A 14,739-nucleotide genomic window follows, 5' to 3' on the forward strand; every position below is an offset into this window, starting at 1 on the left:
AACACGTGATTAAGAGCATGTGAAAAAACTCAAACAATTAAAAAAGTTAGTAATATGCTAAGTGAGATTGTATGGTCTCTCTCTCTCTCTCTCTCTCTCTCTCTCTCTCTCTCTCTCTCTCTCTCTTTCTCCACACACACACACACACACACACACACACATCCATGATCAAGAGTTGTAGTTTACATTAGATAGCAAAGAGATACTTAATGAAATTAGGCTGTGATTATAGTAAACATGTTTCAGTGAATTGGACAACCCTCAGGCACTCACTAAGATACAATGAAATAAGATAATAAACAATATTAGTCATGAAACAAAGAAAAACAGTGATACAAATCTTAATTGTTCTGTTGTCTTGCCCAGAGGCTATGTGTGTCATTGGTATGCAGAAAGGTGGCTCTGTTGTGCCTGTCTCAGGAATCCCGGCTTCTGAGGAGCCTTGGTTGGAGATTTAGTATAACACACACTGGAAAATGGACAAAGGTGTTGTCAGCTAAAACACTGGTGCAGGAATGAACGTCTCAGAACGAGGCTGATTGTCACCTGCACTTAAGAAATATTCTCCAGTAAGGATCAAGAGCAGTCCTTTTGTTTCTTAGTTTCTAACATAGTCAATGCTCCCTTTTAAGATTATTTGGTAGAAGGTAAGCAGGCATTTGGTGAAAGGAGGCAGCAGTTACCTGTTGGTGATAATTTTAAATAACATGAATCAGTTTATCATATCTACCAGCATTATCAAGGAAATGGGAGGCGGGGGCGGGGAAGAGTCAGAAATCTTTAATAAATAAATAAAAAATTAAAAAAAATAGTACAAAAAGAGACCATCCAATTTATGTCTAAGATGCAATTAAGTTTTAAGAACTATCAGTGAGTGCTTATTTTGATAACAAAAATGTTTAGAGACACTGAAACCTTCATTAAATCACTGAGGCTTCTTATTTATCTGGCGATGTGTTTGATGACTAGCTTCTGAGTATGAATTCACAGTAACAGTGAAAACAAATGTTCAAAAAGCAAACACTCATCAAAATATATTTCTCCTATACTGTAGAAAGAACAAAACTCTTATGATAGCATGACTTGAATTTGGAGAATAGAATCCCTAATTATTTCTACCACCATTTTAAAAAATATGACTTTAAAATTAATTTTTTAGAATTTCATAGATGCATGTAATGTATTTTGATCATATTCAGCCCATTTGTTGCCCTTTTTAAACACACTAACAAATCTTTATGACATGCAGTCATCAAATAGAGTTCCTAAAGTTTAAGTGTAAAAGATATCTTAATGGTTTTTATTATTTTGAAACCAGTGCCTTAGTGAAACCAAGAATAAACAAAACACTAGATGTGAATAAAAATGCAGTGTGTCAGGTCAAAAAAAGTTGTAAATGATGTGTTACAAACACAAAGCCATAAAAATTTGTTTATGAAAATTTTATTTTTTTTTTAAAGAGAGGGAGTTTTGATACAATGATTCAGTATGGCTAAAACCAAGAAAAAAAATTTAAAGGTCTATATTTTTTAACTACTAAATTGCTTTCTTCACTAACTTGAGGTTCTAACATTATTTTAAGATGCACTTATAGAAATAGAAGTGTATATAGTTAGAAAAATAGTAACATAAGAACATAATGAGCAAATTGTAAATTCAGCCTAATATTGATATGACCAATTATAGCAATACATTACTAAAAGAGCTTGTATATTACATTGGATTTGTAACCCCAATAAATTTAACAGCTTTTATAATAAACACAATATTTTGTAGGGAATATGCATGTTTAGTTTAACTTTTCTCATTTATCTGTCTCTTTAATGTGTGTATAAGTATATGAGTATGCGTGTGTGCCCATGTGAGCCATGGCTTGTGTATGGAAGTCAGAGGACAACTTCCAGGACTATTTCTCTCCTTCTACCCTGTGGGTTGCAAGGATATAGCTCGGATCATAAGGGGTGGCAAACACCTTTACCTTCTGAGTCACCTCACTAGTCCCAGTCCCTAAATGTTTATATTAACTTTTTTTTGGATGCATGACACATGGACACGTGTTATGGTGTGTGTGTGTGTGTGTGTGTGTGTGTGTGTAGATCAGAAAACATCTCAAGTCACTAGGAACAGGCCTCTGTAATAATTCCAGTAAACAATTTGGTTCACTACATTGGAGTTGGGTACAGTTTTTTCTTTGATCTCCCTCTGGTGTTCTATGACATGAATAGATAAGATGTTTGTTCCTCTCACCCCAGGAAATGTCATGCAACACATTGGTGCCTAAACTGTGTCTGACAGAACCAAAAAATGAGTTGAGGAGGAGTGACTCTGTGGGCCATGTAGTGAGTAATGAGAATTCAATGAAGATTCCTCTATTTAGAGTAAAGAGTACATGGGGACAATCCTAGGTGATAACCTTCCCCCATGTGGCATGGGAAGGTGTGCCTCCTTGCTGTAGTGGCACTGTATGGGTGGCATTCTAAGCTGAGCTATCTGAGGGTTGAGCAACCGTGGGCGGAGAGTCCATTGGTGGCTGTCTCCATTCACATCATAATCACATAGGGTAGCATGTCTCTTGGATGAATGGGGTCCACCTTGGGTATGAGGGCATGTTGGAAATATATGATGGACAAAATAATTTATTGTAGTCCTTGAAAGTAACTCATGTAGGACAGGTCATAGGCAGGCTGTAGCAGCCCCTAGCCTTTGTTGTGGATTGTAAGACATGATACTGAGGCTCAGCTGTCTACCCAAAAAGAACATGCCTGAGTAAGGGAGGAATTTTCACGAGAAAACATGCAGCTGCTGTCCTGTATGTGAGCTTCTGATGCGGCAGGGAAAGGGGGAAATGGTGGATGAGATGGAGGCGCAGTCTTGCTGTTCCTTACAGTAGGGAGGGTGCAAGCAAAAGGATGCACAAGTCAGATCCATGCTGAAGAGCCCTTCCTGGGACTCACCCAGAACAGATGAGAAGAGTCAATAGTAAGGAGAAGAAAGTAGCATGGAGCTGTGCTTGACATAATGGACATTTTCTGGCTTTACACTGAGTGTTATAAACTCATTTAAGAAGAAACAGTCTTTATTCTAGTGCTATTTTAAAGGTTTAGATATCTAAAATGAATAAGAACTCACAAACTAGGATATATTTTTAATTTATTTATTTGATATTAATCTGCTTATTGATTTATCAGATGCTTATTATATGTCCATTATGTGCCAAACATTTCATAAATGTGGACAAATTAGGCTTTAGTTTCTATTCTGTTGTGATTATCCAGAGAACAAGGTTAATTTTTTTTTCCTGAAGAGGCTAGAGTTTTCTGACCTATGACACTGGATTTTCTATTTAAGCTGACTTTTAGGGGTATGATGGGCCTCTGGATGTAAATGTGGGAAAGCAAAGCTAGGAGAAAGGATTCATTTGGTTGCTACCAGCAATTGGCACCTACCTGCCACTGTCACTTGTCAGGATCACCTGTAACACACAGGAGATTCATGGCAGAAATCAGGATTTCTGGATATTATGAAAACCACGGCTTCTTGCTGAGCAAACTACAGCTGCTATTGTACATGAGGTGGGGGCATGTTCACAGTCAAGGCTATCTGCACTGCTCTATTGAAGGATGTCACGGGGACTCGATTCTAGACCCCTTTCTGTGCCCTTCCTGACAATCATCTCTATTGTTGTCTTTCTATTGAATCTGTCTGCAAGCAGGGCTTCATCAGAGTTTGACCGAGTCCAGCTTTTGTTGAGTTTTCCTGACTTTGTGATTTTGATTTTGTCCAATAGTGTAAGGAGCAAATGAAGCCATCCTATCATCTTAATTCCTCATTGCTCCTTTCCAGGGTCACAAGAAGCTAAAATCTACTTCTTCAGCAAAAGTCTTGAACACAGTGCACTGGATCAGTTGCAGCTCTCACTGTAGCTGGAGCTTTGCAGTTCTCACCCACCCCATCTGCTCTGTAGTAAAGTCCTCGCCTTCCTCCCTGCACCTGGCTTCACAGGAAGTATCATTTATTTTCTGTCTGAATTCTGTATGTTTCCCCCCAGATTCTACATATAAGTAAGATCATTAAATAGTTTTTTCCCCATCTTATTTTATTTAGTACAGGCTCCACCAAATCTATCTTTGTGTGGCAAGAGTTAAGATTTTTTTTTCCCTTGAGACTAACAATGTTCTGACACAAACACATTCATGGTTTCTTTCACTAGTCACTCATTGACTCATTGTTAACTTTGGTCTCCCTCTCTTTAATCAAGACTGAGCATTTCCGGAATTCCTAAGATCAACCAGCTTTGTCTTCTGGGAGTTCAGTCAATCTCCAGGTCAATTTTACCCATAACAGCTATGGGGCCTTGTGGTTCTGTGTTGCAGCGTGGGGTTGTCAAGGAGCTAATTCTGGAGACCTTGGGGGCCTCTGCTTAGGTGGCTTAAAGAGGCATGTCACGGCTTCTGTGTGCCCCAGAAGAGAGGAGAGATGCAGGGCGATGAGTGTGGATGCTGCTTAAAAGCTACCTCCGCACGCATGCACACGTGCACCTCGGAATATTTGCTTCAGACGGCTGAGACCAGCTTCCCAGGTTCTCACGGCCTCACCTTCAGGTAAGAGCATGTTCCTGAGAGTCGGTTTGATACTCACAATGCCTTGCACAGCAAGTTTACTGAGCTTCACTGCCCAGTCACCCAGGGCCTACTTCCACCTTCATTTCCACTGCCAAACTCTCTCTCACACACAAAACCTCCCTTATTTGCTAGAAATGAACATTCTTTACTTTTTAGATGTAGAATTTTCTATAAATTTGAAAGTATTCTTAAACTATATTTTTTCTTGCTGCATTTTTTTCTAATTATTCTGGAAGTAATGTTTATTCTTTTTTGTATTTTTGTTCATTTTCTGACATGCTTTTTAGCTATGAATCTTAGTGATGTTCTATCCATTTCATCATATACTCACCGACATTTAACAATATTTAAACAATGAATCATCAATAGTTTTTCCTTATTAAAAGCATTTCTCACAGCATAGGTTCTCAGACATTGAGGCTGTCATATTAACACTGCATTGTTCCTGCCCTCCATGGTATAGTACCGTGTTACGAAACATACTATTATCATTTCAGATTACTGCATTCCATATATACTTCATGGTATACTCCACAGTATAGTACCATGTTATGTAACATATACTGTTATCATTTCAGATTGTTTTATGGACTTTAATATTCCACTTATTTTCCTTTCCAAACATCTGATTTTTGCTTTTTGAAAAATTAAACCCAGGTAGCTTTTCGTTGTTCTCTTCAGGTACTTCACCAGGGTGCCACCATGACACCTTGTAACAGTACTGGCCACCCTTCTTTCTTCATTCTCCAAGGCATCCCTGGGATGGAAGACAAGCACAGATGGATATCCATCCCCTTCTCCTCCATGTACTTCATCACTGTGATGGGGAACTGTACCATTCTTCTCACCATCTCCACCGAGCGCTCCCTGCACAAGCCCATGTTCCTGCTTCTCTTCCTATTGGCTCTCACAGACTTGGGGATGTCTACAACCACCATTCCTAAGGTTCTCTGCATATTCTGGTTTGGACAGAGTGAGATAAGCTATGAAGGCTGCTTGGTCCAGCTGTTCTTCATCCACTCCATCTCAGCCATGCAGTCATCTGTCCTGATGACCATGGCCTTTGACCGTTATGTGGCTATCTGCCAGCCCTTGCGTTATTCCACCATCCTTTCTAATAGTCGCATTGGACTCATAGGCTTAGTGAGCTTGGTACGAGCAATTCTCTTTATCCTCCCCATGCCCATCCTCCTCCAGCATATGCCCTTTCGTGCCAGTCGAGTCATTCCCACCACCTACTGTGAACACATGGCTGTGGTGAAGTTGGTATGTGTGGATACCACAGTCAACAGGATATATGGTCTGGTCGTGGCCTTGGTGGTGGTTGGGATAGACATCTCAGCTATCGCTTCATCTTATGTGCTAATCATACGAGCTATCATGCATCTCTCTTCCAAGGAGGCTCACCACAAAGCAGTCAACACCTGCACCACACATATCTGTGTCATGCTTGTCTCGTACACCCCATCCCTTTTCTCCTTCCTGACTCACCGCTTTGGAAGAGGCATTCCACCTCATGTCCACACCATTCTTGGCAACCTCTACTTCCTTGTACCTCCAATGCTCAATCCTATTATTTATGGTGTGAAGACCAAGGAATTCCGGGACAAAGTCACGAAATATTTATTTAGAATGAAGGAGCCTGTAGTGTTTTCTCACCGTCACAAAGTTGTTTGATAATCTAGCAATTGTGAGAACTGTGAAGCAATGGCATGTGTATAGGGAAACTGACTAACTGTAGAAATACATTAAAGTGTCAGGTTAGCAGCCAGGGTATTTATCCTTGGATAGAGAAGCTAAGACAGGGGAGGATTTCTTGTTTTCAGTAACCCAAAGGCAATGCAATTATCCCTTATGGAATAAGATAATGATATCTGTTAATATCTAACAGTGTTGAGCAAACTGCTTATGATAACGTATGTGAAAGCACTTTGGACACCACAATACACTGAATCCACATGAGAGCTCATGGAACATTTTAGCACACGGTATCACTGAGCAAACTGTGAGTGGTTCATTCTCGATAAGTGGTCAAATACAATATTAAATATAATATAATATAATATAATATAATATAATATAATATGTAATAATACTTTGCTAAGGCAAGTACAGTCAGGCTAGCTGCAGGGTTTTGTGTGTGTATTTGTGTGGTAGAGAGGAGGTTGGGAGATAGAAAAGGTGTTCAAGAGACGTGAAAAGGGTCAAAGAAGTTTGAAGATGAATTTGGAGTCATTGTTTTATTATCCCAGACTTGATCTAGCACTTGGATGATAGCATTAACTGCTTCCTTTTGAGCCTGTGGTCTATATACTAGATACAAGCTCATATTTCTAGAGAAACTTCAGTAGAGAAAGAAAACTCTGGGAAACTCTTGTTAAAATGAAAAGGTTGATATTGGATTTAATTAATTTCTTTCTAACAAGAGCCTCTGAGTCAATGCTTCTGTTTCTCACAACTGAATCCAGCGTGTGAGAAGACCTCCTCTCTTTTTTAAAGAGCTGTTTTTTTTTTAATAACTTATTTTTATTTCATGTGAATTGGTGTCTTGCCTGTATGTCTGTGTGTGAGGGTGTCAGAAGCCCTGGAACTTGAATTAGAGACAGTTGTGAGCTGCCATGTTGGTGCTGGGAATTGAACCCAGGTCCTCTAGAAGGGCAGCCAGTGCTCTTAATTGCTGAGTCGTCTTCGCAGCTCTGAGAGGACTCTCCCGTGAAGAGACAACTCTGAGAGTGTCTTAAGAGCCGAAGCTGTGAAAGTGAGCTTTACACTGGAAATTGTTATGAATTCATGCAAAACAATCGCCAGACATAAAACAATCTATGGACTGAGTACAGTCCCATGATTTATTCAGGGATTAGTAGCCAGTTCATTGCATGGCTTGCCCCATCTATTTTGTTTTGCTTTATGTCTCAGTACATACTTGACTGGTGTGAAACTTGCTATGTAGACCAGGGTAACCTCAAACTCAGATCCACCTGCCTCTCTCTTCCCAATGCTGGTGTTAATGTGGTACATACTGAAATTCTGGCCCACAGTTTAAAAAAAAGTTTCTAATTTTTAGTGCAAAAATCCCTTATCTTTGTTAAGAAAATCTGAAACCAACAGCTCTAGTTTATACAGGCTGCTTTAGAAGGTGTTCTTCAGGAAACAAAATATATAAAGCAATTATAGAAAGGGCTCTACAGGTAGCATAGTTCTCAATTATTACATCTTTCTGAGTCTTAATTTTCATGCAAAGGGTAATAAAAATGGTGTCATTATTATTGTTCCCCATTACATTGTTATTAAAGAAATATGTATATTTGGTAAGGTAGTCAATTGTGCCAGAATATTTAATATAATATAAAAGCTTCCTTCTACCTATATGTATATATACATACATATATACTAGTTCTGTGATAAATTGAATTTTTTTATCTGATATATAAGCGAGACAATATGTAAATCAAATATGTTTTTTGTGATTGAAAGAAATTTTCACTGATTTGATAGACCAAGAATTCTAAAATGTTAATATATGAATTTTCTTTTCTCTCTTAAAGGCAAGGGCCACATTCATCCTTTTCTTTTTAAAACAAAATAGAATATAATATGATAAAACAAAAACTATCATATCAAAAAAATAAAGTCTTCTCAGTCTCAGGAGGTCCCATTTATTCAATGAGGCCCTTAATGTCTGTGCTGCTGGGGTTATACATAGGAAGTGGTCTCCTGTGCCCACGTGTTGTAGAGTACTTCCCACTTTCTCTTCAATCAGGTTCAGTGTGTTTGGACTGATATTGAGGTCTTTAATCCACTTGGACTTGAGTTTTGTGCTTGGTGATAGATATGGGTCTATTTTCATTCTTCTACAGATTGACATATAGTTTTGCCAGAACAATTTGTTGAAGATGCTCTCTTTTTTCCATTGTATACTTTTAGCTCCTTTATCGAAAATCAGGTGTTCATAGGTTTGTGGGTTAAAGTCAGGGTCTTCTATTCGATTCCATTGGTCGACTTCTCTGTTTTTATGCCAATACCAAGCTGTTTTCAATACTGTAGCTCTGTAATGGGGCAGGGAACTTTGATTGCTCTATAGGCTGACGAGGGAGGGGGACTTGATTGGGGGAGGGGGAGGGAAAGGGGAGGCGGCGGTGGGGAAGAGACAGAAATCTTTAATAAATAAATAAATTAATTAATTAATTAATTAAAAAAAGAAATATTAGATAATGGAGGGTACAGAAACATTTAATCTGGCTTAATGTGCAATGTACATATATGTATATGAATATTAGACGTCTCCTGCAACTTCATTATTGTAGTCACTTTCTTATTTTGAGGTGATTAAAATAAAAACATAAGTTGACCACTGTAAAAAAAAATAAAGTCAACAGAAAAATAAAAGAGCCCCACAGAAGGCATGAGAATCAGAGACCCACTCATTTCCACATTCAGGAGAGCCACAAAAATACCAAACTGAAAGCTACAGTCTATATGCAGAGGACAGTGAAGACCTGTATAAGCCCTGTGTGTATGGCTTCAGTCTCTGGAGTTTATGTGAGCGTGGCTCAGTTGTTTTAGAAGGCCTCATTGTCCTGGTGTTCTCTATCTCTGTCTGTCTCCCTTATTCCTTTTGCTTCCTCTTCCATGGAGTTCCCTGAGTTCTGAGGGGAAGGATTTGATGGAGACACCTCATTTAGAAGATATACATTGAATATTTTAAAATTAAATGAAGTAAAAAGTTTACAAAGAATGCGGAGCAAAACACTACTCATTTCCTAGGACCAGAAAATTAAAACCTTCACCAATGTATAGAAGATTTGGGTATTAATTGGGGACTGTTGCTTTCAGTTACAATGCAACAGAGCTGTCTGAAAAGCAGTTTAGTTTCCCAGCAATCCCACGCTGACTTACTCAAGCACCCTTGAATTCACTGCACTCGGGAGGCAGAGGCAGGCAGATCTCTGTGAGTTCAAGGTCAGCCTGGTCTACAAAGTTACAGAGAAACCCTGTCTCGGGAGGAGGGGAGAAAAAAGAAAAGAAAAGCATGCTCTTGATATGAGATAGTCACCTTAAATGTCTTCTTTGAAAGAGGATTTACATGAAGTCAATATCATCTTTGGACAGGACTGAATTACTATTTACAGTTTACACAAATGGGAATTGTTGTGTTCAATTGAAGAAACAGGGTTACTCTAGGATGACTTTAGCCTTTACAGGGGAGTCAGCTCCTGGTGAACTGACTGACTATTGCTTCTAAAAGGCTTTTTATTGTTATACAGTTTACACCTTAGCAAGTCAATTTCCGCATACCAAAACCTCTTATCTGAAGTTCCCCAAAGAGGCAAGTGGCAAAGCAGTTGACTGTCACAGGTTATCTAAGTTTTCTGAGTCTTCCCACAGCTAGGTTTTAAGAAGAAAATACTCAGATTAGATCTATATATTTCGTCAGCCCAAAGAGCAATCAGGGTTCCCTGTCCTGTGAAAAGTCCAAGGACCACCCACCTCCATCCAGGTCTAGTAAGGTGAGCATCCAAACTGCCTAGGCTCCCACAAAGCCAGTACATGCAGTAGGATCAAAAACCTATTGCCATTGTTCTTGAGTTCTCAGTAGTCATCATTGTCCGCTATGTTCAGCGGGTCCAGTTTTATCCCAGGCTTTTTCAGACCCAGGCCAGCTGGCTTTGGGCTGACGAGGGAGGGGGACTTGATTGGTGGAGGGGGAGGGAAGTGGGAGGCGGTGGCGGGGAAGAGACAGAAATCTTTAATAAATAAATAAATTCAATGGCAAAAAAAAAGATCTATATACTTCAAACAGAAGGTAGTGGACACAGAGGGTAACTTGCACAAAAGGCAGATCAAAGCCAGGTGCTAATGTAATACTCCAATAAACTCTGATATCAAGTCAGCTGCAAAGCTCTGTAGGCAGGACTTCCCACTACAGGAAAAATTTGAAGTTTGTGTTGTTTATTTGGTTATGTCTCTTTGAGACTATTCCACACCAACACAGATGTATCTGTTTAATTATTTCAAAGCTATAGAGCAGTGGTTCTCAACCTTCCTAATGATGCAACCTTTTAATACAGTTCCTTATGTTGTCGTGACCCCCAACCATAAAATTATTTTTGTTTCTACATCATAACTGTAATTTTATTACTGTTATGAATCATAATGTAAATATTTTTGGAGAAAGAGGTTTGCCAGCGGGGCCTCCACCCACAGCTTTGAGAACCACTGCTCTAGAGAATGGTGTTGTTATGTCTGTGAACATAGTTTAAGCAATCACTGTTTGCCTGGGGGCTTCACCCCAGCTCCTGGCATAAGCTCCCTCCCCTGGGAGTTGCCTCAGCCCAAACTCCACCTCCGAGAAAGCCTCCCCAGGGAAGGTCAGGACCACTCCCACAGGCTATTTAAACTGCCCCCAAAGAATGAACACATTGCCTCTGGGTTTTGCATGGTCTTTCCCTCTCCTTGTTTTCCCAGGGCTACCTGGGAGTAAGGTAATCTATTAAACATGGGCATCTTTAACTCGGTCTGATTCTGTCTGACTGGAATTACTTTCATCAGCAGAGAGGCTCATCTAAGAGAAAATACTTAACAGTCACTTATTGATAGATATTTATTTCCAGGGTTTTGTTGATTAGAAGACCCACATAAGGATTCTCTTATATAGATCTTCCATTCACTGTTTGCACAAATAATAATTATTGAAGAATAAATATATAGAAATAACACTATGGAAGAAAAGAGTATATGCATTTTTCCTCTTTTCTTTTTGGATTTTTGAGATAGGGTTTCTCTGGGTAGCCCTAATTGTTCTAAAACTTGCTCCTTAGACCAGGTTGGCCTTGAAATTACAGAGTTCTGCCTGCCTCTACTTCCCAAATGCTGGGATTAAAAGTGTGTGGCACCATGCCCAGCTTACTTTTCCTTTCTTAAAGCAGCAGTATTTGACAGATCATTAAAAAAAAAATCAAACACAATACAAACTGTTAAACTATAAAATATGTAGAACCTACACATCCCCTAGATGATGACTGGAGCTGTCATTACATTTGTCAGCACCTCAGAGCTGGAATAAAAACTATCACAAACTGGGTAGCTTGTGCAGGTCTTATACCTGCACTCACAACTGGTACAAGTTCCTATATGTACCTGTAGTCTTTAACCTATCCAACATCAACAAACACATGGACTGATTCTAATTATTTTTATTTTGTCTTTGAAAAATTATATTTTAATTAATTATTTCAGTGTGGAGGCCCAAAAATGTGAGCCTATTTTGACCTTGTCTGAAGGTCAGAGAGTTTGAGGTTGCACAGAAATTGTTGACAACAACCCTGGCCACACATCCTGACCCAGGATGTGGTTACTTGGTTCTTTTGACGTTAAGATGGAACATACAGGTAGACTGACTCCATCCTGACAGATGGTCAGGATATGCAAGCCTACTTCTGCTACTTCTGTTGTAACAGGAGGTTGACCTTGGGAATGGCTGCCTTCAGGATACTTAGTCTAGGGTGGGTTCACTGCCTAAACAACAGAATGCTAATGACTTGATGTCTCAAAGTGTTGAAGAAATTAACTGTTCAAGTTGTCCTTTGTCTCATGTGATAGAAGTCTTTTGTTGCCTTCTTCCCCCTTTTGTATAAAAACACATGGAAAATTAAATGTGGGTTGTTGTGTGAGAGGGCCTGCTTTTGGTCCCGGCCACTTTGCTAGCTTACACCCGAAATAATCACACAGAAACACAGGATAGAACACTTGGACACAGGTACTGCAGTAAGCAGTCACCAGGCTGATGTAACCCTCCCTGGAAGCCACAATCCCTTTTAACCCTGCAGCACACTGTATCAGGGCTAGTCTAAATAGAGACCAGAACATGGCAGAGATGGTGCTGTGTCATTTCTGATCTGTCATCTTTCTTTCAGTCCATGTACTCTTGGGGGAAAATATAGTCCTCTCCAGGGAATACACAGTAGCCTTATGGAAAGATGTCTGTGACAAAAACTGGAGTCTCCAGGCAGCAGTGATACTGGGATCCTTAGCTCCACTCAAGTCTTAAGAAGACTTATGCTTCAGTTAACATCAATACTAAACCTTATGAAAAAGCCTGACTCATAAGCACCTACTAAGTTGTCATTAGATTCTCAGTTCTCAAATGTTTCATGACAAAAAATTGGATGTTATATGTTGCTTTATTTTAGGTATTTTCAGGCATTCCTAATTATTTTACTAAAGTGCTTAATACAAAAAATATACAAACTGCTATATAACATGAACAATGAAAAATTTATTTATTTTGCTTTTTTGCACTGAAAGAAAAGTAGCTATGGAAACCTCAGATCCTAATTTCCTTTGCCATGCTCTTGCCCAGTCCTTGGCTTTTGAGTAACTACTTCATGCAGCAGATCTTTTTTTTTTCAGTGATAAATGATAGAATTCTCTATAATGATCTGGGTTTTGTCAGACCTGCCAATTTATAGTCAGAACTATGAAGTTATAAAGTCAGGAGTTCATCATTACACATAGTGATTGAAATTGAGGAGGCCCACAGGGTACAGTAAATTGCTTCAGCACAGAATGAATTTCAGAAGAGTAGAATTGGATGGAGGTGTGTCAAGGTTTTCAAACTGTAGGGTAAGTATAATAAAAGAAAGAAGGTACTTATTTCTCCAAATACTTTGCAACAATTTATATTTCAACCAAGGCAGAGTTTAAAATATATTTTGTTATTGAGCATGAGGTGGTCACATAATTTTTGCCATGCTTCTTGAGAGTGAAAGCTCTCCTATTAAGTATTCCACTTAGTCTTGCGTCACTACATTTTCGGTTCTTGTGCTCCACAAATAGGAGTAACTGAATGGGAAGATACACTCAGGTGGATCAGGATCTGAACGTAGCTGAACTGTTTATTACCTGTATGGATGTGGGTACACCAAGAAGCTAAGCATTTTAAAGTTAATATGCAAGGCCTATATTATAGCGCATGCGTTATAATTGAAAAACTATATATAAAATGCCTGGTGTAACTAAGAGAACTACTCCAACATATGGTACTTCTACTGGAATCTATGGGGAAAAAAGAAAAAAAAAAGAAACAAATGTGTCCTTTCATTAATGAAGAAACATTTCAACCTTAACTGTTTCCCTGAATATTACTTAGAGTTTCTTATTACTGAGTATATTGACTTACTTGCTCAAAAGTTTGCTTCTATAATTGTATCCTACAATTCTTCATAAATGAGATTATACTTGGAGGATAATGAATCATGAATTTTCTTAGTACGTACCCTGACATGCTGATCATTATGATGGCTGAAAGTTTGCATCAGGTAAAAATCCTCTCTGCAGTCTTGAAACTTCAGGAAATAAAAAGACTTGAAGAAGCACCATAGACCTGTGATAATGCTACAGTTTCCTCCCATGAAAACACCCCCCAAACACTCCATAAAAAATGTTTATGTTATGAGTGAATTGGGTTCTGCTTTAATAGATTGATGAGTGGTTTCTCTAGAACCTTATATGGAAAATGCATATATATTTCATTTTAGTCATCTTCCTAGTCTAAGCAGGACCAAGTAAAATCCAGGGGAAGGGTGTTCAAACTGAAAAGCTTCTCTGCTCTAGCCTAAAAGAGTTGAAATTGCTGTAGAATTTATAGTCTGTCTTCCTCTAAGCAAAGAAGACATTTAAGTAGGCTAAGGTGATGGTTAGAGGGAAAGACCACAAACATCTCACTCTTAATTATCCACTTAAGATTTCAACCACCGTGCCATGTGCTGAAATTGGGGCTCAGAAATGTAAGACCTTTTCTCCCAACTTTAAGTTCAATGAGCATATCTGTTTAACTTTATACTAAGATGAGGATTAAAAGTTGTCCTTATTTTTTATACTTTCATCTTGTGCACCTTATTGTAGGCATGACATTTTATAATTGCCTTTTTACACTGATTCATGATCAGAAATTTTATTTATACAGTGTTTTAAAATACAGCAACAGAGCAATGCTTCATCACAATAATGTAAGTTGATCTTTATGCATGAGCTAAGCCACTCTGTGTGAATTCATGTGACGCCAAGGACATTTCAACATTTTAAGAACAAGTAGTTTCCACCTCACATGCATTTTTTT

At 38.7% G+C, this 14,739-nt stretch overlaps 1 protein-coding gene across 1 annotated transcript; it reads left to right on the forward strand.

Annotated features, from left to right (window-relative positions):
• Nucleotides 1–4,524: 4,524 nt before the first annotated feature.
• Nucleotides 4,525–6,299, forward strand: LOC126492631 (olfactory receptor 52D1-like). Its single transcript, XM_050129160.1, has 3 exons — nt 4,525–4,601; nt 5,086–5,146; nt 5,304–6,299. The coding sequence occupies exons 1-3, from the start codon at nt 4,525–4,527 to the stop codon at nt 6,297–6,299; spliced, it is 1,134 nt and encodes a 377-aa protein (XP_049985117.1).
• The last annotated feature ends 8,440 nt before the right edge of the window (nt 6,300–14,739 follow it).

The sequence above is a fragment of the Alexandromys fortis genome, unplaced genomic scaffold, assembly GCF_014885135.2.
Source record: "Alexandromys fortis isolate MF-2015 unplaced genomic scaffold, M_Fortis_MF-2015_v1.1 scaffold_303, whole genome shotgun sequence".
In the NCBI taxonomy this organism is placed as follows: domain Eukaryota; kingdom Metazoa; phylum Chordata; class Mammalia; order Rodentia; family Cricetidae; genus Alexandromys; species Alexandromys fortis.